Here is a 21608-nt window from a genome sequence, read left to right as displayed (position 1 = left end):
TCCTCGATACGAATATCTGATGAATATTCTGAGTCCATTGCATGGGTCCTTTTTAGTGTTTTTAGGTCCTTCTTCACTTTTGTTGTGTGCTTTCTATCTCGTGGGGCTCTAGATGCAGAAACTATGCGGGATGCAAACTTGTTGGAGATATTTCGTCCTTTCTATGTTCAGATGGATTTGCGCCTCCAAGTTTACACAGTAGGGACCAGGCTTGTCAGCTTGACTTTGAAAAGTCTATATTTTCAGCAGTATTCTCCCATTTTTGCAGTCTAAACAAGTCGATGTTATGTAATAGTTCATCTGCTATTTCCCAGTCCCCGTTCTTGAGGAACTCCGTGTACAGGTCATATCCCAGTCCAACCGGGAATGTATTTTTTGCGGTACCCTCTTGGGATCGCTGTTTTTGCGGAGCTAATGACTGCTTCCACAAACCTCTCATAGCTCTTGCTCATTGGAGGCATCCAGCTCAAGGTATAATCAAGTTGTTCGGAGAATTTTGTCCAGTCAGCTTTTGTAAAATTACACCTTGGTCGAGGGTAAGACCTTATTATCGGGATGGATATACCGATATTAGTAAGCACAGGGCAGTGCTGGCTATGAGGGAAGTCTGTCAGGACTCTTCTAGAGGCTGTCAGTGGTTTATCATTTGTATCCCTCGAAACAAAGCACAGATCCGGGTTATAGTCGCAGTTCCATGTGGCTGATCTGAATGTCCCTCGGTCCTTGGCATCAAAGACCAGATATGCATTTTGTTCCTCGGACCAATCGACCAGCATGTCTCCATTGCTATCATTCGTACTGTATTTCCACATTTTGTAATGACTATTATAGTCCCCAACGTATACGCTTGGGTGTGGGTAGATCTTTATCACTTCGGCAGCCCATGCATTAGCAGGAGGTTTATAGATGTTAGTTACTGTAACTTCTGCTATTTTGATGACAACTTCATGGATATCATTTGCAATGGAGGCTTCAACTAGGCAGGCATCCTCAACGTCCCCATACGTACATGTTGCAACACCATAGTGTCTATCATACGTGGCTCCAAGTAGATCATATCCCAGTATCCGTCCTCTAGCTTCAAGTTGGACTCTATTTTCAGCACGAGTTTCCTGTATGGCTACCAGGTCAATGTCGTTATCGTGTAAAATTTTCTGCAATACTTGACATTTTGCTCTGCTTACACCCTCAATGTTGAAATGGCAGATTCAGATGCATGGTCCGAGATCCTTAATCAGTTGGTCCCTAGAGGGACCGTTGTATGTATCTCGCATAGCGCTTTGTCTGTCGTTCTGTTTCACTGTGATGTGGGGCAGGAATTCTTCGTTCGCTCTGCCGCCAGTTGTGTCAGTTCATTTAGCGTTACCCAGGGTGCACCACGTGGAGGCGAACTAACTTTACACCCCGTAGTTCCCGTCCGCACGTACACACCGGTCAAACGTTTTCTTGAAGTCCTGTTCTTTGAGGGTGTTTATCACCGCCAGCAATGCTTCTCGAATCCTCTCTAGAGTGTCGAACCGACGGCCTGTCGACTCGAGTTTCAGTTTTGGGAATAGTGCAAAGTCGCAAGGTGCCAAATATGGCGAGTACGGTGGGTGGGGTACAACACCGTGAGGTTTTTTTTGCCAAAAAGGTCCCGGTGAGCTAGGATGTGTGACAGGGCACATTGTCGTGACTCGGCAGCCAGTTCCCTTGACGTCAAAATTCGGGCCTTTGTCACCGCTCATTTTCACAGAGCCGTCACAAAACATCACAGTAGCTCTCGTCACCGGTGATAACCCGTGACAAGTAGGTCGGCCCATCAGATGCGGTCTGACGAAGGTCTGTGCACACTTCAGCACACTGTGCCTTCTGATCAGCAGTCGAGATCCTCGGCACAAATTTTACGGCGACACGATGCGTGCCTAATTAGTCAGTCAACATTCGTTGACATGTCCCGTAACCAATACCTACTTCATCTGCAAGGTCTCGTATGGTTCGACGTCAATCCACAGGAACCAATTGTTGAAGTTCGGCAACAGTGTCTGGTGTTGTGCGGCTAATGGGCCTTCCAATTCGAGCATCGTCTTAGACATCTGTACGGCCGGCCCTGAACCGAGTGTACCACTCACACGCGTACGGCTCGTGCTCTGTCCCCCAAACACTTGTTGAATCATTGCAAGGTTCTCCGTAGCACTTTTCTGAGATTTCGCACAGAATTTGATACACACGTGCTGTTCTGTTCCCAGATCCATCGTAAAATTGCCACACACCAGAGTATTACGGAAACCACTGTGGACATGCAACTCGTCCTCCCAGCTGATTGCCACTCCGCACACTGATTCGTCAAATATGCAGCTCTCACCACCTAGCAGTGCGAAGATCTACTACTCCTACTTTCCAAATGACAGCATCAGTCCCGAAAATTATGGATTTCACCTCGTATTTGGGGCAAATGGCTTCTCATCTGCTCAGATTCCCATAGTGCCTTACAATTGTTACAGAACCAGTGTCTAGTTGAGGAGTTGGTCCGGCTGATGCACCAACTGTACACGCTCCAGTGGCAAGATAAGCGGGTGTCATTCCGCTGGATGCCAGGTCGTGTAGGGATATGAGGAAATGAAAAGATTGGGACAGCATGTGGTACAGTGTCCTATTCCCTTGAAGGCTGTCATTTCTTCACTACATCGTAAGAGCATGCAGTTGTGGGATGATGAGTGGCTGGCGGTGAAAGCCAATGAGCTGCGGTTGGCGAAGTCGACAACCTGGCTGTGGCATTCCTCCTGCAAGTTGCTCAGGCAGAATGAAGTGACTTTCACCTGTCTTAGAATTGGGCACTGCCCTCTCACACAGTTTAGTACTCTGGCAAGAGGATCCCCCGTTTTGTGATGCTTTTGGTGTGCACTTCTCTGTCCACCATATTTTAACAGAGTGCATTTTATACTGTGATGCAGGGGCAGAAGCAAATATTTTAGCTGATGATATGAGTGTGACTAAGGTTTTAAAGTTTTGTGATGTGTCTGGACTGTGGCCTAAACTTTTAGGCCAGAGGTTTTAGAGTGTTGCCGAGTCAGTGGCTCCTCCTTTTTTCTTCTTGCGGTCAGCCAGCCACATCCATCTGCTCTGTTGTTTTAGCTCCTTATACCACTTTCAACCTGTGTAATTAACATTTTAATATTGACACAATACTTCGTTCTGCGCTTCTGTGCGGTTACTTACACAGTTTGCTGTCGTGCACCCGTACAAACATCTCCACTCCTCTTCTTCTTCACTTTTTCCACTGTCGTCACTAATTGCTGTGCTAGGGCATCGAGGGCGATCTAAGTCTTCAAAATCTTCTTGATCTTTTTTGAAACTTGTAAATTGGTGTCTTACTCATAGTAGATTCACCAAAAGCCACAGTCAACATTTCGAATGTGGTCCTGCGCTTTATTCTATTTTTCAAGCAAAATTTATTGTAAATTATCTTTCTCAAATGTAAAAATTCACCTAGCAATAAAAAATGCGTGTAACATTTTAGACTGCCGACAATAGAAATTCGAAGCAGATAAAACTGCAAACGTACATCAGGAACATGTGTATGAACAAGATTGCAAACGTACATCAGGAACATGTGTATGAACAAGATAAAAAAATAAATAAATTGAAAACCAGATATATAAAGCTGGTGAAATTAAAAAATTCCCTTTACTGTTTTATCACACCTCATATGTGTTGTTTTTTATGCATTGGATAAGTATTTCGAGCAGATTAAATTTTTAATTGACAATAGCTATTTATTACAACAGAATCACTTCAGTTTCATATTCTATTGCCATTAGTAGCTGTTGTAGCAGTATTAAGTTTCATCTGTAGCTGAAGAAGTAGCTCCGTACACAAGTCGGCTGTTCTTGCATAAGTAACAGCGCATTTCTCTCAGCAATGCAATCTTACTGGGCAGTGAAAGATACTTCTGTTTTAGAAAATTATGCTGATCGTTGTCAGCATCAGTGAACACAGTTATTTTCTTTAGCATTGCACAAAACATTTTTCATTGCATATCTGTCTGTGCAATAATACACCGAACTCGGTAATGTGAACATTAGTGATTCTAACGCAGTAATAAATTTATCGAAGACAAAGTGAGTTATGTGACTGTGTGTCAACGTTTTCAGTTTTAAGAATTCTGCTTTTGGTATGCATTCTGCTTTCCCTTCTATCAGAGAAGTGCACAACCTCGCACTTTTAATAATATTATATTCCAAGATATGAGAGGATAGCTTCTTCAGCTCGAGTATATAGTATACGACCAAAATCGCCACTCAAGCTAGTCAGTAGCTGCAGCTGACAGTTTCTTCACGCAAGCACTCAATAGCTGTGCCAATTTGCAGCCAAATTATTTTTGCCAACCTGACATAGACCGAAGCTACACTGTGTAGCATTTTGTCGGCACTCTTCTCCTCTTTTCGGAAAATCCCTTCATATTGCAATGCGTGTGACCTGCAGTACTACTGTGATACTGCTTTGAACAGGGTGTATACATCACGGTAAACCTGGGAAAAGTGTGGGAATTTTTTCATCTGGAGAAGATTCGGATTTTTTTTTAATTCCAATATTTTTTCATTGTTTCAGTATCCAGCTAATTTTTTATACTTTTGACTGGTGAGAACTGATAGTCTAACAAAGAATTTTACTTTAGCCCACTACTGCAGAATAATATTGCAGCAATGAAACAAAAGCACTAGAATAACACTAAAATAAAACATTAGTTGAAAAGAAAATTCGCCATTTGCAATGACAAAACACAGTGCACACACTAGTGTCTGCTGACATTGAAATGTTTCAACGGATTGAGGGTGAAGACTGTGTAATACATTGTAACAACGAACTGCTTTTGATGTGCCTGACATCACAACTGTTCACATTCCCAAGAACTCGCAGGAAAATATTGCGAATGGTGGTTTGAGAAGTGTTACTTTCAAAGTAAATTTCCTATTACACGAGATGAATTATGTTACACGTGAGAATGTGCAATGAATTTTTTAAATTGCAGAGCATTTTACTCTCATTTAAAACTTAACACTTCGAGGGCCAGCCAAAGAGGAAAATTTTGGGCCTAAAAGTCCAGCCAGTTACGCTATTATTTAAAATTTTACAGGCACATTTGTATTTGATATATCTTTAAGGGTAACAGTGCTTAAAAAGACAGTGTCAAGATCAGGTTTTTATATTTTTTTTAGTTGTTTCATATATTACAAATAATGCAGTTAAGGTGATGAAAAGTATACTTATCCATTAAAAAAATGTAAGGTGAGTTTGTAAACAGTTTCACACGTAATTAACTTTTCTATGGAAAAGCTGAAGTGATTGATGGAGTCCGTGAAATGTGCAGTGGGCAACAATGAAATTTATAATTGTGCTTGTCAGGAATCCTGCCTAAACAGACCGTCAGAAAACAGCAGCAAAATTTTTTTGATAACTAGTGTCACATGTGAAAGCTGAGCTTTTCTTTTAGCTTTATTGTATGTATGTATGTATGTTAATTTACGCCATTAACATTTCCTGTTTGTGCTACTTGGCTGACTACATCACATTCCCTGTTCAATGTGTGCTGTCATTGGCTCGAGAGATCACCTACGTTATCTACGAACGGCTGACAAAAGTGCACCGTAATCTCAATTTCAGTGCTTTGGAAGCCACCGTGGTGAATTTGACGGTATTTCTGCTTATACTTTTGCAATACGAAAATATGCATTGTAGATGTTGCCCCACATCAAAGGTATATTTCCAAAGTGCATTGGTTTTTGCTCAGTTTTATTTCCTAAAGAGCTGGGAACTTCTGTGCCGGTGTATAATACCTTTACCATTCAAAGGACTGAGTAATGTACATTTTCACTTAACACAGAGGAAATGTGCTTTCACCTAGGGTACAGTGTATTTTAACCCAGGAAAAAGTTTGTTTTTAACTGGGGAATCCAGGGAAAAAGCTGGTAATAATATTTTTCTTGTCGATGTGCACATCCTGTTGAAGTAACTTTTCTTTTAGCTTTATTGTATGTATGTATGTATGTTAATTTACGCCATTAACATTTCCTGTTTGTGCTACTTGGCTGACTACATCACATTCCCTGTTCAATGTGTGCTGTCATTGGCTCGAGAGATCACCTACGTTATCTACGAACGGCTGACAAAAGTGCACCGTAATCTCAATTTCAGTGCTTTGGAAGCCACCGTGGTGAATTTGACGGTATTTCTGCTTATACTTTTGCAATACGAAAATATGCATTGTAGATGTTGCCCCACATCAAAGGTATTATTTCCAAAGTGCATTGGTTTTTGCTCAGTTTTATTTCCTAAAGAGCTGGGAACTTCTGTGCCGGTGTATAATACCTTTACCATTCAAAGGACTGAGTAATGTACATTTTCACTTAACACAGAGGAAATGTGCTTTCACCTAGGGTACAGTGTATTTTAACCCAGGAAAAAGTTTGTTTTTAACTGGGGAATCCAGGGAAAAAGCTGGTAATAATATTTTTCTTGTCGATGTGCACATCCTGTTGAAGTAACTGTGGCACTGTCTGACTAATACGAAAGTATTCATTAATTTAGTAAGAGAATGTGCTAGATTCACGAAGAAATGGTTCTCAAGTTAAAAACTCTGTTTAGATGAGATATTCACATTGAGTGTAACTTGGTAAATAGGAACTGAACGTAGATGTATTGGTATTTTCTGCATAAGTGTGAGCTATAGGAAGGAGCCGTGAGTGGAATCGTGGTTGCAGTGGTTCTCCCCGCCTCGGTCGACCGCCGACGAACCGGCCGCAGGAGCAGACGGCACTCCGACCCGCACCCACCTCGGCGTCCGCTCCGCCGGCGGCACGCCGCCCGCGACCCGTGTACGACACGGAACTGGCCAAGCAGGTGATGCGGGAGCTGAGTTCGAAGCGGGTGGGGACGACCGAGGGCACCGCGCGCAAGTCGCACTTGCACCACTACGCCTGCTTCTACTGCCACCGCTGGTGAGTGGGGTTAAAGGTGACACGCAAACACGGAGGTTCATTTCACAAGTCTTGAAATGCTCTTTATGTAACGCGGAGCAGTGTTTGATGTGGCTGTCTTCGGGTACAGTGCGAATGCAAGATTTTCTGGCTGCAGTTGATTTTACGTGCCCGATGACGTGTCTTGTAGCCCTGAATGTACATTCGTTCCTAACCTAACCACCGTCTACATCTCCATCTATACTCTGTATACCCCTGTGAAGTGAGTGGCAGAGGGTACGTCCCATTGTACCAATTATTATGGTTTCTTCCCATTCCATTCACGTACAGAGTGCAGGAAGAATGATTGTTTGAATGCCTCTGAGAATGCTGTAATTATTCTAATCGTATCCTCGTGATCCCTCTATGAGAGGTACGTAGGGGGTTTTAGTATATCCCTGGAATCATCATTTAAAGCCAGTTCTTGAAATTTTGTTAGTAGACTTTCTTATGGTAGTTTACGTCTGTCTTAAAGCGTCTTCCTCCAATATGTCTGTGGCCCTCTCCCACTGACCAAACAAACCTGTGGTCTTCTCAATATTTCCTGTTAGACCTATGTGGCAAGGGTCCCACACACTCGTGCAATATTCTAGAACTGGTCGCGTGGATGATTTGTAAGCAATCTCCTTTGTAGACTGATGTACATTCCCCAGTATTCTAACGACCAACCAAAGTCTACCACCTACTTTACCGACAGTTGAGCCTGTGTGACCATCTGTTTAACATCCCTACAAAGTGTTAGACCCTGATATTTGTACAAGATGGCTGATTCCAACAGGGATTCATTGATGTTATAGTCATAGGATACTATGTTTCTTCATTTTTTGAAGTGCACAGATTAATGTTTCCAAACATTTAAAGCAATTTACAATCATTGCACCAGTTCCAAATCTTATCAAGATCTGACTGAATAGTTATGCACCATGTAGCAGAGATGCTGAGTCGCAGATACATACAACAAAAAGATTTTCACACTCGAAGAAGCTTTCAGCCAATGGCCTTTGTCAAAACACACCCACACAACTGCAGTCTCAAGCAACTAAAACCACACTGCGAGCAGCAGCACCAGTGCATGATGGGAGTGGCGACTGGGTGAGGGAAAGGACAAGGCTGGGACAGGGAGGGGGAGGGATAGTATGGTGGGGGTGGTGGCGGATAGGGGAGAGGTGTAGGGAGGGGGGAGGAGGGGGAGGTAGCAGAAAAGGAGACATACAGAGAAATACGGAGAAAGAAATAAAATAAAATTAAATAAATACAAAAAATATTTATTTTATTTATATTCTCTCTCTCTCTCTCTCTCTCTCTGTCTCTCTCTCTCTTTGAGACTGCAGTCATGTGTGTGAGTTGCGTGAGCGTATGTCTATTATTGACAGAGGCGATTGGCCTAAAGCCTTAAGTGTGAAAATCTTTCTTCTTCTACTTCTTCTTCTTCTTCTCCTCTCTCTCTCTCTCTCTCTCTCTCTCTCTCTCTTTTGTTTCCTTCCTATCTGCGACTCAGCATCTCCACTATATGGTGAGTAGCAACTTTCCTTCTCATAATCTCTACATGTTGTGATGTTATGATGTTATATTTATACCTCTACTAGCTGACAAACCTGGCATTACTTGGTAATTCATTTTGACAATTTTCCATTAGAAATAAACAAAAAATTAACTGTGTTTGTAGTGGAGTATTGAACAACTTTCTTTCCATGTATTTGTGAAAACATCTTTGAAATTATGAAACAGTCATGCAAAGAAATATGCGTAATGTACAAATATATAAGTACAGGGGCTTCATGTGTCTACAATGCTGTTTTGTAAACGTCTCCGTAGCAACGCCCCTCTTCATAGGTCTGTAGACGCCTATCGTTTCTGCATTCAACTGTTTGCACTACACAGTTAAAAGGTGTCAAAAATACTGATGGATATCAAGGATTCCCTTAAGTTGTTTTGCTGTGAATGTCATTAGTAAAGAAGAAATGTGTTAATACTTGCCCACATGGAGCTGCAGTTCTTTATGGATCTCAGTGTTTGATGTCTTATCTTGTGACCTGTGTGCCCTACAGTGATACAATTTTGTAGGTACATTCCGTGACAGGTGAATACTGTCTGCGAACTAAGTTGCAAATAAAGTTAGCATGAAAGAAATAATAAATTTTATGCGTGTTGTAGTTTTTCACACATTTCAGTGTTGGACATATATTTGATCTACACGGTGAGATCAAAGGCAGACAGACACCTGCCTGAAAGGTTTTTTGGGGAATGGCAGCCCATTCTTCAGAGTGCTGCACTGAGGAGATGTATCGATGCCGGTTGGTGTGGCCTGGCATGAATTCGGTGTTCCAAAACATCCCAAAGGTGTTCTATTGGAGTCAGGTCAGGACTCTGTCCAGGCCAGTCCTTTAAAGGAATGTTACTGTCGTGTAACCAGTCCGTGCATTATGTATGAAAAAGTGCTTGATCGTGTTGAAAGATGCAGTCGCCATGCCTGAATTTCTCTTCAACAGTGGGAAGCAAGAAGGTGCTTAAACATAAATGTAGGCATGTGCTGTGAAAGTGCCATGCAAAACAACAAGGGGTGCAAGACCCTCCATGAAAAACACCACCACCCCTGAATTTTACTGTTGTTGGCACTACACACACTAGCAGATGACATTTACTGGGCATTCACCAAACCCACACACTGCCCTGCCATTGTATTGCCACATCGTGTACCATAATTCGTCACTCCACACAACATTTTTCTACTGTTCAATCGTCCAGAGTTTACGTTCCTTACACCAAGGGAGGTGCGATGTGCGGCTTATGAGCAGCCGCTCGACCGTGAAATCCAAGTTTCCTCACCTCCCGCCCAACTGCCATAGTACTTGCAGTGGATCCTGATACAGTTTGGAATTCCTGTGTGATGGTCTGCATAGATGACTGCCTATTACATATTACGACCCTCTTCAAATGTCTGCAGTTTCTGTCGGTCAACAGACGAGGTTGGCCTGTACGTTTTTGTGCTGTACGTGTCCCTTCACGTTTCCACTTCACCATCACATCGAAAACAGTGGACCTAGCGATGTTTAGGAGTGTGGAAATCTTGTGTACAGACGTATGACACAAGTGACACCCAATCACCTGACAACGTTCGAAGTCCGTGAGTTCCGCAGAGCACCCCATTCTGCTCTCTCACGATGTCTAATGACTACTGAGGTCGCTGATATGGAGCACCTGGCAGTAGGTGGCAGCACAATGCACCTAATATGAAAAAGTATGTTTTTTGGGGTGTCCAGATACTTCTGATCACATAATGTATGATAGGTAGGTGGTTCTTACCCCCACAGTGATTGATGCCTGGCAGTAAGGGCTGTGTGTACCAAGTTTCGTTGAAATTGGCTTAGTTGTTTAGGAGGTGGTGTGGAGAAAACACACACACACACTCACACACACACACACACACACACACACACACACACACAATTTTATAGTATGTATGGATACAAACAGTTGCAATGATGATTTGTTGACTTAAAAAAGTTTGGCGTCATTCGACACCATATGAAGTTTATCTGTGGGCGAATCTCTTTGGTGGTAATGACTGAATATGTGACACCGAATCACATCTTGTGCAAAGCATTTGGCAAGTGCTGTTTACAAAATGTGCACATTTCGCTACTATCATTTTGAGTATGTTGTTTCTGGTGTGGTTATCAAGTATGATGAAATGTGAAATAAGGGCTATACGTAGGATTCGAGGTCTAAAAACCCCGTGAAATTGGAAGTGACCTGACTATTTGTTGTGGCGATCTGGCGATGGCAGACAGTTCGGGCTTGACATTGTGTGCTCTGATTGGAGGATGGCAACTTCATTGTAGTGTCCACGGTCAAGGAAGTTTAATCGGGCTACTGCTTTCCGCCTGCATCTGATGCCAGTCAGAACTATATTTGAGCCTGAACTGTACACTGAAGCCTTTTCCTTTAAGGGAACCTCAATCTACAGCGGCTCATTACAGAGAAAATGCATGTCTTCTGGTTTTTACACAGTTTATCTTCGCACATTTATTGCACCGAGCGTATCTGCACGAGAGTGCAAAAGTCAACTGTACAGTCTGTGCATCATGTTCGTAAACAGACTCGTTCTGTTCACTCGCATTACTTCTGGTTAACTATACAGGGTGATTCAAAAAGAATACCACAACTTTAGGAATTTAAAACTCTGCAACGACAAAAGGCAGAGCTAAGCACTATCTGTCGGCGAATTAAGGGAGCTATAAAGTTTCATTTAGCTGTACATTTGTTCACTTGAGGCGCTGTTGACTAGGCATCAGTGTCAGTTGATGCTAAGATGGCGACCGCTCAACAGAAAGCTTTTTGTGTTATTGAGTACGGCAGAAGTGAATCGACGACAGTTGTTCAGCGTGCATTTCGAACGAAGTATGGTGTTAAACCTCCTGATAGTTGGTGTATTAAATGTTGGTATAAACAGTTTACAGAGAATGGGTGTTTGTGCAAAGGGAAAAGTTCTGGACGGCCGAGAACGAGTGATGAAAATGTAGCACGCATCTAGCAAGCATTTGTTTGCAGCCCAGGAAAATCGACTCGCAGAGCTAGCAGAGAGCTGCAAATTCCACAATCAGCTGTATGGAGAGTCCTACGAAAAAGGTTAGTTATGAAACCTTATCGTCTGAAATTGGTTCAAGCACTGTCTGCAGCTGATAAGATTAAAAGAATCGATTTCTGTGATTTTATCCTTGCTCAAATGGAAACAGGTGAATCTTTCATTTCAAAGATTGTGTTTAGTGATGAAGCAACTTTCCACACTAACGGGAAAGTCAACCGTCACAATGTCTGTATATGGGGCACTGAGAATCCGCAGGAAACAACTCAGTATGAACGTGACTCGCCTAAGGTGAACGTTTTCTGTGCCATTTCAGCCAATAAAGTTTTTGGTCCCTTTTTCTTCGAAGGTGCTACTGTAACTGGACTACAGTATCTGGAGATGTTAGAGAATTGGCTGTTCCCTCAGCTTGAACAAGAAGCACAACAATTCATATTTCAGCAGGATGGAGCGCCACCACATTGGCAGTTATCTGTCCGTAACTACCTTAACGTCAACTACCCGAGGTGATGGATCGGCCGCCAGGCAGCCCGTGACAGAGCACTTCATCACTGGCCTCCAAGAAGCCCTGATCTTACCCCCTGCGATTTTTTCTTATGGGGGTATGTTAAGGATATGGTGTTTCGGCCACCTCTCCCAGCCACCATTGATGATTTGAAACGAGAAATAACAGCAGGTATCCAAACTGTTACGTCTGATATGCTACAGAGAGTGTGGAACGAGTTGGAGTATCGGGTTGATATTGCTCGAGTGTCTGGAGGGGGCCATATTGAACATCTCTGAACTTGTTTTTGAGTGAAAAAAAAAAAAAAAACCTTTTTAAATACTCTTTGTAATGATGTATAACAGAAGGTTATATTATGTTTCTTTCATTAAATACACATTTTTAAAGTTGTGGTATTCTTTTTGAATCACCCTGTAGTATTGGCCGCTTTACTGTTAACCTATGTGCTTGCGTTCGGGACGTTCTGTCTCTAGTTTGTTTTTCCAGCCGTGTTAGTTGAAAGTTATCAGTGTTAACACAGCAGTATAGATGAGTTACCAGCAGAGAATTGATCAATCCTAGTGTATAAGCTCACTTAATGTGGTGTTGAGTGGTACTTAAGTAAAAGATTAGTGAAATCAAAGTGAAGTAGAAATTAGAATATAAATGAAAAACTTGGTTTAGTTTAGAGAGATACATACTGGCAAACAGCGGGCAGAACAGCAGAGCAGAAGAGACAATGACCGTGAAGTCAGCAAGTTCCACATATGCGGGCGCTGTCGATTCAGCCGTCAGGGCATCGCCCGACCGGCTCACGTGATTCTCAGTTGTCGCGTGTGAGCAAAGGCCCTCGCCTACATTCCAAGAGCCAGTGACCGACGTTAAGAATATTCTTCGAGAAGCTTTTCAACGTGACAGGTGACCGTAAACTGAAGTGACTAAATAAGTGAGACGCAGTGGGCCCGAGAGACGAAGACGAGAGACGAAGGAAGAAGAGAAGAGTAGCAGTAGTTTTCAGTCAGTTTCAGTGCTGAAGACCGTCGTGCAAGAAGAGACTACATCATGCACACACACACACCAAGTCCACCACTGTAATGGAATAGCAAGCAGCAGCCTCGGTGCCAGAAGACAGAAGTTAAAAGGTATTTGAAATCTGATTTTTAGGTACCCGGGTGACTCGCGAGGACGGGAAGGAGAAGGCCTCACATCAGCAGTCACCTGTGCGCTGGTGATGAAGATCTGACAGCCGAGGACTGGCAAGCTGGAGTCCGTTGTTCGAGTCCGGGACACTGGCCTTACCCCCTCCGCGCCGCTCCGCTGGTCGACGCACAATACTGACACATGCAGCCGCATAGAGAAGAGAAACACTGGGACGCCACATCCGAGGTATCACCGTCCGATTCACGACTTCGTTCTCAATAATTAAACGGGCCACCTCGCGCTGTGCGTCTCCAGTCAGCTGGGCGAGACGGTGTCACGAGATACACACTGCCACGCGTAATCAAACGCAGCAGAAGGCTACGCAAATGACACAGCTGCGTTCTCCGAGCCAGAACATTGTGTAAGAAAACAGTGGCACGAAACTTGCAATAAAGGTTATCTTATGTAAAAAAGCTGTTTCATTCTACCTCATACCCGAGCCAAGGAAGTACCCACCCTGCCCACATGTTGTTAAGAGAGAAAAATTAATTTATCTAGTATTTTCACCCTGACATAATGCTTTAGAATGCTCATCCTGACAATGGACTTGCATCAAAAGAGAAAACGCAGTTACATTTAGTAGCAGAAGTGCTACATTTAGTACCAGAACTGTTACAGTGGTGGAAGAGAGGCAGGACTGTTCCCACAATGTCGCACCACTTTCTCATCGGTCAGGGGGTCGTTGCTTTAGTCTCTCTCCTGGGTTGTGCATTTTGGTACAGAAACAGAGGTAACTGGGATAGCAAACCAAGTAAATAACAGTTACACGAAAAGTATCCACAGTTTCGAATACAAACAACCGTCAGCTGCATAAGAGAATGACAACAATGAAAAATTGTGTCGTACCAGGACTCAAATCCTATTTCCCAGTGCACACAAGTCGCTGCCTTAACTGCTTTGGTTCTATATGCGTGACTCGTGGCCAGATACAGACTTCCATATCTAACAGTCAGCAAAAGAATTGAGACACTTTTTGTATTGTGGGATCAACTTTCGCATTCTTGTGTCGTAGAAACCTGCCAGCTGTGAAAACCGGCGTGTGAGAGTTGTCTTCAGCACTCTGTCACTGTCAAAACTCTGACCGGGGGACAAGATTTCTCGACGTGCAAGAAAAGATTGAAATCGCTGGGAGCAAGATCGGGACTGTATGCCGGACGAACGGACAGCTCCCAGCCGAACTTCTGCGAAACAGTCACCGTGCGCTAAGCCGTACGGGGCCGAGCGTCACGGGGCAGCGCCACACCTGCAGTAAGCAAACCGTTCCTCTCGTCCTGAATGACGAGTCGCAGTTGCCACACAGTTTCGCAGTAATGATTAGCATTCACTCTTTCGTGTCAGGGCAGCAAGTCAATGATCAGACTTTTCCTGTTCCAGAACATCGTGCACGTCACTTTCTGCAATGGCACAGTCAGTTTGAATTTTGTCTCGACCCGAGAGCCGCTGTGACGCCAATGCGTCGACTGCTGCTCAGTTTCTGAGGTCTGGTAAGAAATATACGTCTCGTTGCCTGTGACTATCCTGTGGAGGAACGCGTCGCTGTCACAGTGATATCACTGCAGAAATGTGAGTGCCACTCCAAAGCGTTTGGTTTTGTGCTCGGGTGTCAGGTTTTTTGGCTCCCACCTGGGGCACTCTTGTGTATCTTTCCACCATGTCGCCGATTGGTTCGGAACGCTAGCGCACCGAACGCTCTTGTTTTCGAAAGAGAGGCCCGACATTATTCAGTAATCATTTCAAAAGCGATGTCGAACAGTCGTACCAAAACGAAATGCTGTTGTCACTTCTCATTGCACCAACCAATGAAAAGCAATCTGCCTCAGATCCACGCATATGCGCTGCAGTGCCACAGTGGCTAGCAGCGGACACAGGCACGCTATTCTTCACAGTAACAAAAAGTGTGGTTTGAGTACATAATACTGTTCAAATTTCGCTGACCACAGGCTTCCATTAATGCATCATTATGATAGAATATTGACTGTGTTCCGGAAACTGTCGTAAATGTCACATTATGTCATTTTATTCCCATTCACATTGACGTCTCGTTTTGGATATTACGTTTTGGAATATGGGTTAGTAATGGAGTGTAGTACCACATTGTACAAATACATCTATAGAAACACCCGAAAAATTCGTCATTCCTTAGTTGCTTCAAAATTCGTGGAGGTACATTCCATCTATGCAACTAGTTGAAGGCAGTTTGTTTATTGCCATATGCGTTTCGCTTCCTTAATTTGTGATGATGCTTCACAAATAAAAGAAGTGAAACACGTTGTGGCAATAAACTGCTTTCAGTTACTTCCATAGACAGAACTCATCTCCACGAACCCAAAAAATTGTTTAAGATAGTGTCGAAGGATAAGAAGATGTATAGAATGTGGTTGTAGCTTGCTCCTAGAGATCCAAATGATGAAGCAGCCTACTTCCCCATATTATACATAAACAATTTGGTTCATAAAACCAAAATTTAAAAAATTGCCTTTTCGAGAGCATGTGGCGAGTGCAGGTAGAGAAGTTCATGTTAGTTATTAATATGCATCAGATGAATAAAAATGTTTCGTATATGGTGGTATATTCTGAAAATATTGTGGCAGGAACCTTTCATCTCTGTCTACTGTTGTTAAGGATTCAATCACAGATAAATACCTGTGGCAAGCTAGAGTATAAAGATGACTGCTGCTAGTTTCATTCGCAGTAATTAACTTTGTGCTCTTAGATTCCTGTCTGACCACTCTCTCGGAATTCGCTATGTAGTATGGAAAAAAAAAAAAAAAAAAAAAAAAAAGGTGAATTATTTGTGACAAGAAAAAGTATAAATGTTACTGTCAGTTGTTTCATGCACAGTTATTTCATCTTTCATTTCTTAAATATGTGGAAGTCGTGCAATCAGAGAGAAAGCGTGCTCTTACATGTAAATTAGAATGAATATTTCAGAGAAATGCTTAACTTTTATGATTAATGAAGTCTCAGAATGTGTTGCAAACACGAAGAGGAGACAAAAATGTTATCGCATCCAGCGGTATTCGAACCTACGACCTTTGCGACGGCAGATTGTCGCCTTACCAACTTCGCTACAACAACTCGCATGCTGTTGCACTTTATTTTATGTAGTTTCTTTCGTGAGAGACACAAACTGTCTTCGTTGCCGAATGATGTGGGCGTAAGCTGTAAGTGCGTGAAATTTTGGAAGATTTCCTCTACCAGACTTCACAAAATTCTTTTGCATTCTTATTTAAAAGTTTTAAATGCTTTTTGATAGTTAATAGGTAAACCATTTGCGGAAAGAAGTACAAAGTCACTATTAATTGCAGCTAACACTCATGTAATATATGTAGTAAGCATTGCCAATGTCTTTATATTTAATGATCTTTAAACTCATAATTCCATAAAATAACAGGTATTTTGAGAGAATATTGACCAAAAACTTTTTTTTGGATGTTGTAATAGTTCACAGTAACAACCAAACCTAACCATATTTCTAACAAAAGAAAATAGTCTATTATGAACTCACTTTCCAATGGACACGACCTGATTCTTTAGTAACACAATCACTAAATCCAAAGCTAAAACCACTCAATATGTTTAAAATAACAAATTATAGGTGTAAATAAACCACAGCTAACCAAACAACAGGGCCACACCAAAATCGAAAACCACGCAGTACAGTTGTCGAAAAATCTGTGGAAGGACCATTTGGTAACAGGTCTCAGACGCTTAAGGAATAAGAAATTCAGATAAAGAACCAAAAATGACGTCACTATGAACAATTTTGAATAGGGTCCCTGGCACCCAATTTCTTGGGGCAGCAGGTGCCTAGCGACAAATTTCTTGCAACAAGGGTCGCGATATTTTTGCAGAAAATGGCAGCTGAGCCCTGTAATTGTGAAGAGACAGTTCTCCAGAATGCGCTGCTCCACCAGTTCGACCGGTTGATCATTGGTGAGGGACGGTCACACACTACACTCTCCGTCGTGGCCACTTTGATGACCTTCGGTAAAAAGAAGCCTACACAAGTGACAGCATCTGTTTGCTCACAGTGTTCTACCCGTAGATCTGACAGAGCTGACGACAAATTTGGATGGGCGCTGTGTTTGTGCATTGAGGAACCTAATCATCGACCGAACCTCACGTGCGGTGGGAGAACGAATTTCGGGGCACTGCTGCCGCACTTCTGGCACTGAGCTGGACACGTCCGGCTGACACTAGATAGTCACCTCGGAGATCTGTTATGCATGTGCGATCGTCCCAGCTAAATACATCGACTTTAAAGGAAATAACATTGTGGAATCTTATTTTCTGGATGTGCCTAGTAATTCCTGTGCAGAGTCTGAAGGCATTGCTAATTACGCATATAAATTATTATTTTTTTCGTGATTTTCTTTAGATTTCTATTCTTTTTCTTTTGTTCATATGGGCATTTCTAATTCTGATTATATAACATTCTACTGTGGTTTTTAAATGAAAAGGTGTAATTGTGATTATTTCGTTTGCCAATGGATAAATGTTTTTTTGCTTTGTACCTGTGGTAAAGTTTGTAAAGTTCTCTTTTGGAATATTATTAATTGTGAAAAATGCAGTCAATAACATTTATAAAGAGTTGTGTAATTTACGATAACGATATAACATCTATAGACAGGGGACAGCGATAGTGATATCGATAGTCGAAAGGTTGTTGTGTAGTAGAGGGTATGGTGGATGGTGTGTCTGTGAAGTGTACATGGAAAAATAGTACTGTGTTTTATGAAAAGCATACGTAATTGTATGGACAGCGAACTATCAGTTGTTAATTCTCTTTACCACTGCGGAATGTAATGTCATCGCCAGCAAATTTAAGAGCAAATAAACCAGACTGTGAAAGTACCGCTAACAATACTTTGTTGTGCCCGACACGAACAGTGTGATAGCTGACAATTTGTCCCACGTTGGGCGCCAGTTATTTTACAACTTTTGGATGAGGACGTATTATTGGAGTGCAGGAGATTAGGAAAATGGACAAAGCTGCTCGGGATAATAGCACCAACCAGTTAAATTCAAATCATTAAATGACCGGCCCAGGTCACCCTTCTGGTTACCATGCTTATGGGTCTCGGAGTGATCGTGACAATCATGTGAATCAGTTTAATCCAAACAATTGGTGGTATCAGGGAAAAAGGCCGCCGACAGTGGCGGTTCAGGCTGGTGCGCTATAATGTGATGATTGTCCACTGTGTTGTTGCCAAATAGTGCAACGAAATGAATATCAATTATTCATCAAATTGTCATGTTTAAGCAAATTTGGCTGAACTGTGTTAAATTCTAATTTCCTTTTGACAAATAAAACTTATATTGAGTGATATGAAAAAAAAGTGGATGGTGTGTCTGAAAAGAGTGCGCGGAAAAATACTGTGTTTTATGAAAAGCATATGTAATTGTATGGGCAGTGATGCTGAATTATCAGATCGTTAATTCTCTTTACCACTGCGGTATGTAATGCCATTACCAGTGAAGTTTAAGAGCAAATAAACCGGAATGTGAAAGTGCCGCTGACAATACTTTGTCGTGGCCGACACGAACAGAGCTTTTATGCGAATGAACTTTGCTGTTATTGGTTTTGGGTGGTTGAACTGTTGGCTATTACATTCTATCAAGCCGTGAAAGTGAATACTTTAATTAACTGTGGAATATAAATGACTTGACGACGTTGTTGAAGTTTTAAATGCGAGAACAGAGTGGACATTGTTTACGGTGTGCTTCACACACAAGAACAATTTTATGAACTGTGTATTTGTGGCTAAGGCTATATGAATGTGACGAAGTGTGTAATTATGGACGATAGCGTCACGGGCAGTGCACAAAGTGTAAAAACGAGCAATGTCTATGTAATGTACTTTGAAAGAGAGGACATGTTAACAACGGTCGTATACTGGCGTCTTGTGGTGTGTTAATCACCACGGGGTTAATGATACAGCTGTGCTGGAACTTTATTTGCATTTCGCCGGAGAAGATTAACCAGCGGAACTGCCTGTATCCTGCTCTCATCATCGTAACCCACTGACATCGTGCTGCCAAACCGCAACGCTTCGTATGCAGCAAAAAGTTAAGAGATTTCGCTGAACGCTATCCCCTGACCTAGAAACTTTCTTTCTCTAGTAAAAGTATGAGAATTACACACTGTTCAAATAAATTATTTGTTTAGTTCATATTTGCTTTCTGCTAACTAAAATAAAATTACAATCAGTGAATTAAAAGTTGCCTGGTAGTCATTGTTGAAACACCGGTAAATATAAACTACTTCCTCTCATTAGAACTAATTCTCCTTATTGTAGTTATTTTATGTAGTTTTATGTATTGTTATGGGACTAGATATATGACAGTGACTAATAAGAGTATTTTGTCGGGAAATATGGCTTCGTGCGAAAATTACGGAGACAGCCATAATTGCTTGCGTTCTGACCAATAATGTAAAAGCTGCTATTCCTGTATTGGTGCATTTCCTGACGTGAGCGTGAATTATAAATGTCAGCTGTCAAATCACGTAGGGACTGTTTACCCAGTAATAAAAGTTTTCGATATTGTGTTGCTGCGAGTTGTAGTATTAAGAAACACTGGTTGTACTCAAAAGTGGGTAGATGTATGGTGAAAGAATCTAAAATGAGAAATGGATCTGTTCTAGCTTTTGCTTTGCTTGTTTAGTTGTTTTTGCTATTAATTTCTGTAAGAACTAAATCCTCGTGATGTATCACATGTATTTAAACAATATATTGTTCAAAATGGGTTCATTTTTTGTGGTCCAAAGAATGAAGCAAATATGTGTAGTGCTGTAGCTGATTATAACATCTGGACAGAGTGAAACTACTTTCTACAAAAATAAAAAATTAAAGATGGGAGGTGGAAGCCTATTTGTCAGTGGTTTGTTTTCATTTAATGTGCTACCATGTTGTTCGATTTTGCAGTGGGAACTCATTAAACGCAAAAATCTTTTCGATACCATTTTTATTTATTTGTTTTAAATTTCAGTCACCTGTCAAACACAACATACACCTGAGGCTTAAATATATACAATTAGCTTCAGATTATGTGGTTTAATATGGGCCAAAGAGTACACAGGCAACTGACGAAGAAGGATAATCCAAAATCTGGTATCGGACTACGCAGAGATTCAATGCCTGCCAGAGGAAATTGACCTAGATGGCTGTTAGAGAGTTCACTGCAGGGCCGCACTCACATAGCGAGTAAGCCGCCAGTGTCACCGTGTCAATACATTGGCCAGTAGCATTTCATGTGGCTGGTACAAAAACGGCTACCCAGCGAATGATCAGTAAGTTCTTTAATCACATCCAATATTGTCTGTTACTGTCAGCGAACCACTACGGACTATTCGATAATGACCCTATTCGATAATGATCTCGCTTGGCACTCGATTGTCTCTTGTTCTCGGCCTGTCGACATTGCTGTGGTGAAGAGTTTTGCTGTGCACCATGCTGCTGAAAGGTTACTACAGGCTCAATCAATCTCTGTGTCTTGTTCACCATCAGTCAGCCTCGTTTTGCTAGACTACCGCTCGGTATTGTATTTTCTTTCGTACACAGCCCTTCAGCATGGGGACTTCAGCTGTTTCTCCCACGGATTCTGATGCGTGTGCCAATATCCGGTTACTTGTGGAAACAGCACTGGCAAATGAGGAGAAAGGAAATTTTTCGATGGATGCTAAATTTGTTTACCTGCTGGAGCAACAGCAGCAGCTAATGCAACGGCAGCAGCTACAGATAGACTTGTTACAGAAATAGCTTCAGCCTCGAGCCGACAAACTCTGAATGCATCAGGCCACTTTACTCCAGGCCTCGGTACACTCACCTTTCAGTGACACAACGGAGAACTAGGACACTTATTTGCACCAAATGAAGCAACATTTGATGGCATTTCTAATCACTGTTGATTCATTACAGTGATAATTGTTTCTCTGATGGGCATCACCAGGCACTTTTGACTGCTCCAATAATTCGACTGTGTCGCATTCTCCTTCTGAGAGATACGCATTCTGTTGACCGGTGTCACATTTCATCCCTTGTGTTTGCGGCGACTCGGCTGCAACACCACGAACAGGGAACATTGTGTGGTGGAACTGCCAGTGTTATGCAGTCTAAATTATCTTTGATTGTTGTTCTTCCAAAAACATTCACCTTTCAGTTTTTGTTCTTGTGGTGCAGTGAGTCCGTACTGTGCCCGTGTGTGAACTTATTCTTCTTGACTTCATCTCCAGTATTTCTCTGCTTCCAGATATTTAATGACGAACGAGTCTTAAATTATAACCTTCTGTATGGTTTAAACTATTTACAATCATTGTGAAGACGATCCAAATATCAGTTAC

At 42.1% G+C, this 21608-nt stretch overlaps 1 protein-coding gene across 7 annotated transcripts in view; it reads left to right on the top strand.

Moving 5' to 3' along the window:
- Window positions 1-21608, top strand: part of LOC126295260 (uncharacterized) — a 298048-nt gene that overhangs the window by 31832 nt on the left and 244608 nt on the right. For all 7 annotated transcript variants that reach the window (XM_049987670.1, XM_049987668.1, XM_049987669.1 and 4 more), the window contains exon 4: window positions 6741-6977. In XM_049987670.1, coding sequence (XP_049843627.1) covers window positions 6741-6977 — 237 coding nt within the window. The remainder of the gene's footprint in view (window positions 1-6740; window positions 6978-21608) is intronic.

This window comes from Schistocerca gregaria, chromosome 11 (genome assembly GCF_023897955.1).
Source record: "Schistocerca gregaria isolate iqSchGreg1 chromosome 11, iqSchGreg1.2, whole genome shotgun sequence".
NCBI lineage: Eukaryota > Metazoa > Arthropoda > Insecta > Orthoptera > Acrididae > Schistocerca > Schistocerca gregaria.
The sequence above is the reverse complement of the archived record's forward strand: the minus strand, read 5'-3'. Positions and strand labels throughout refer to the sequence as shown.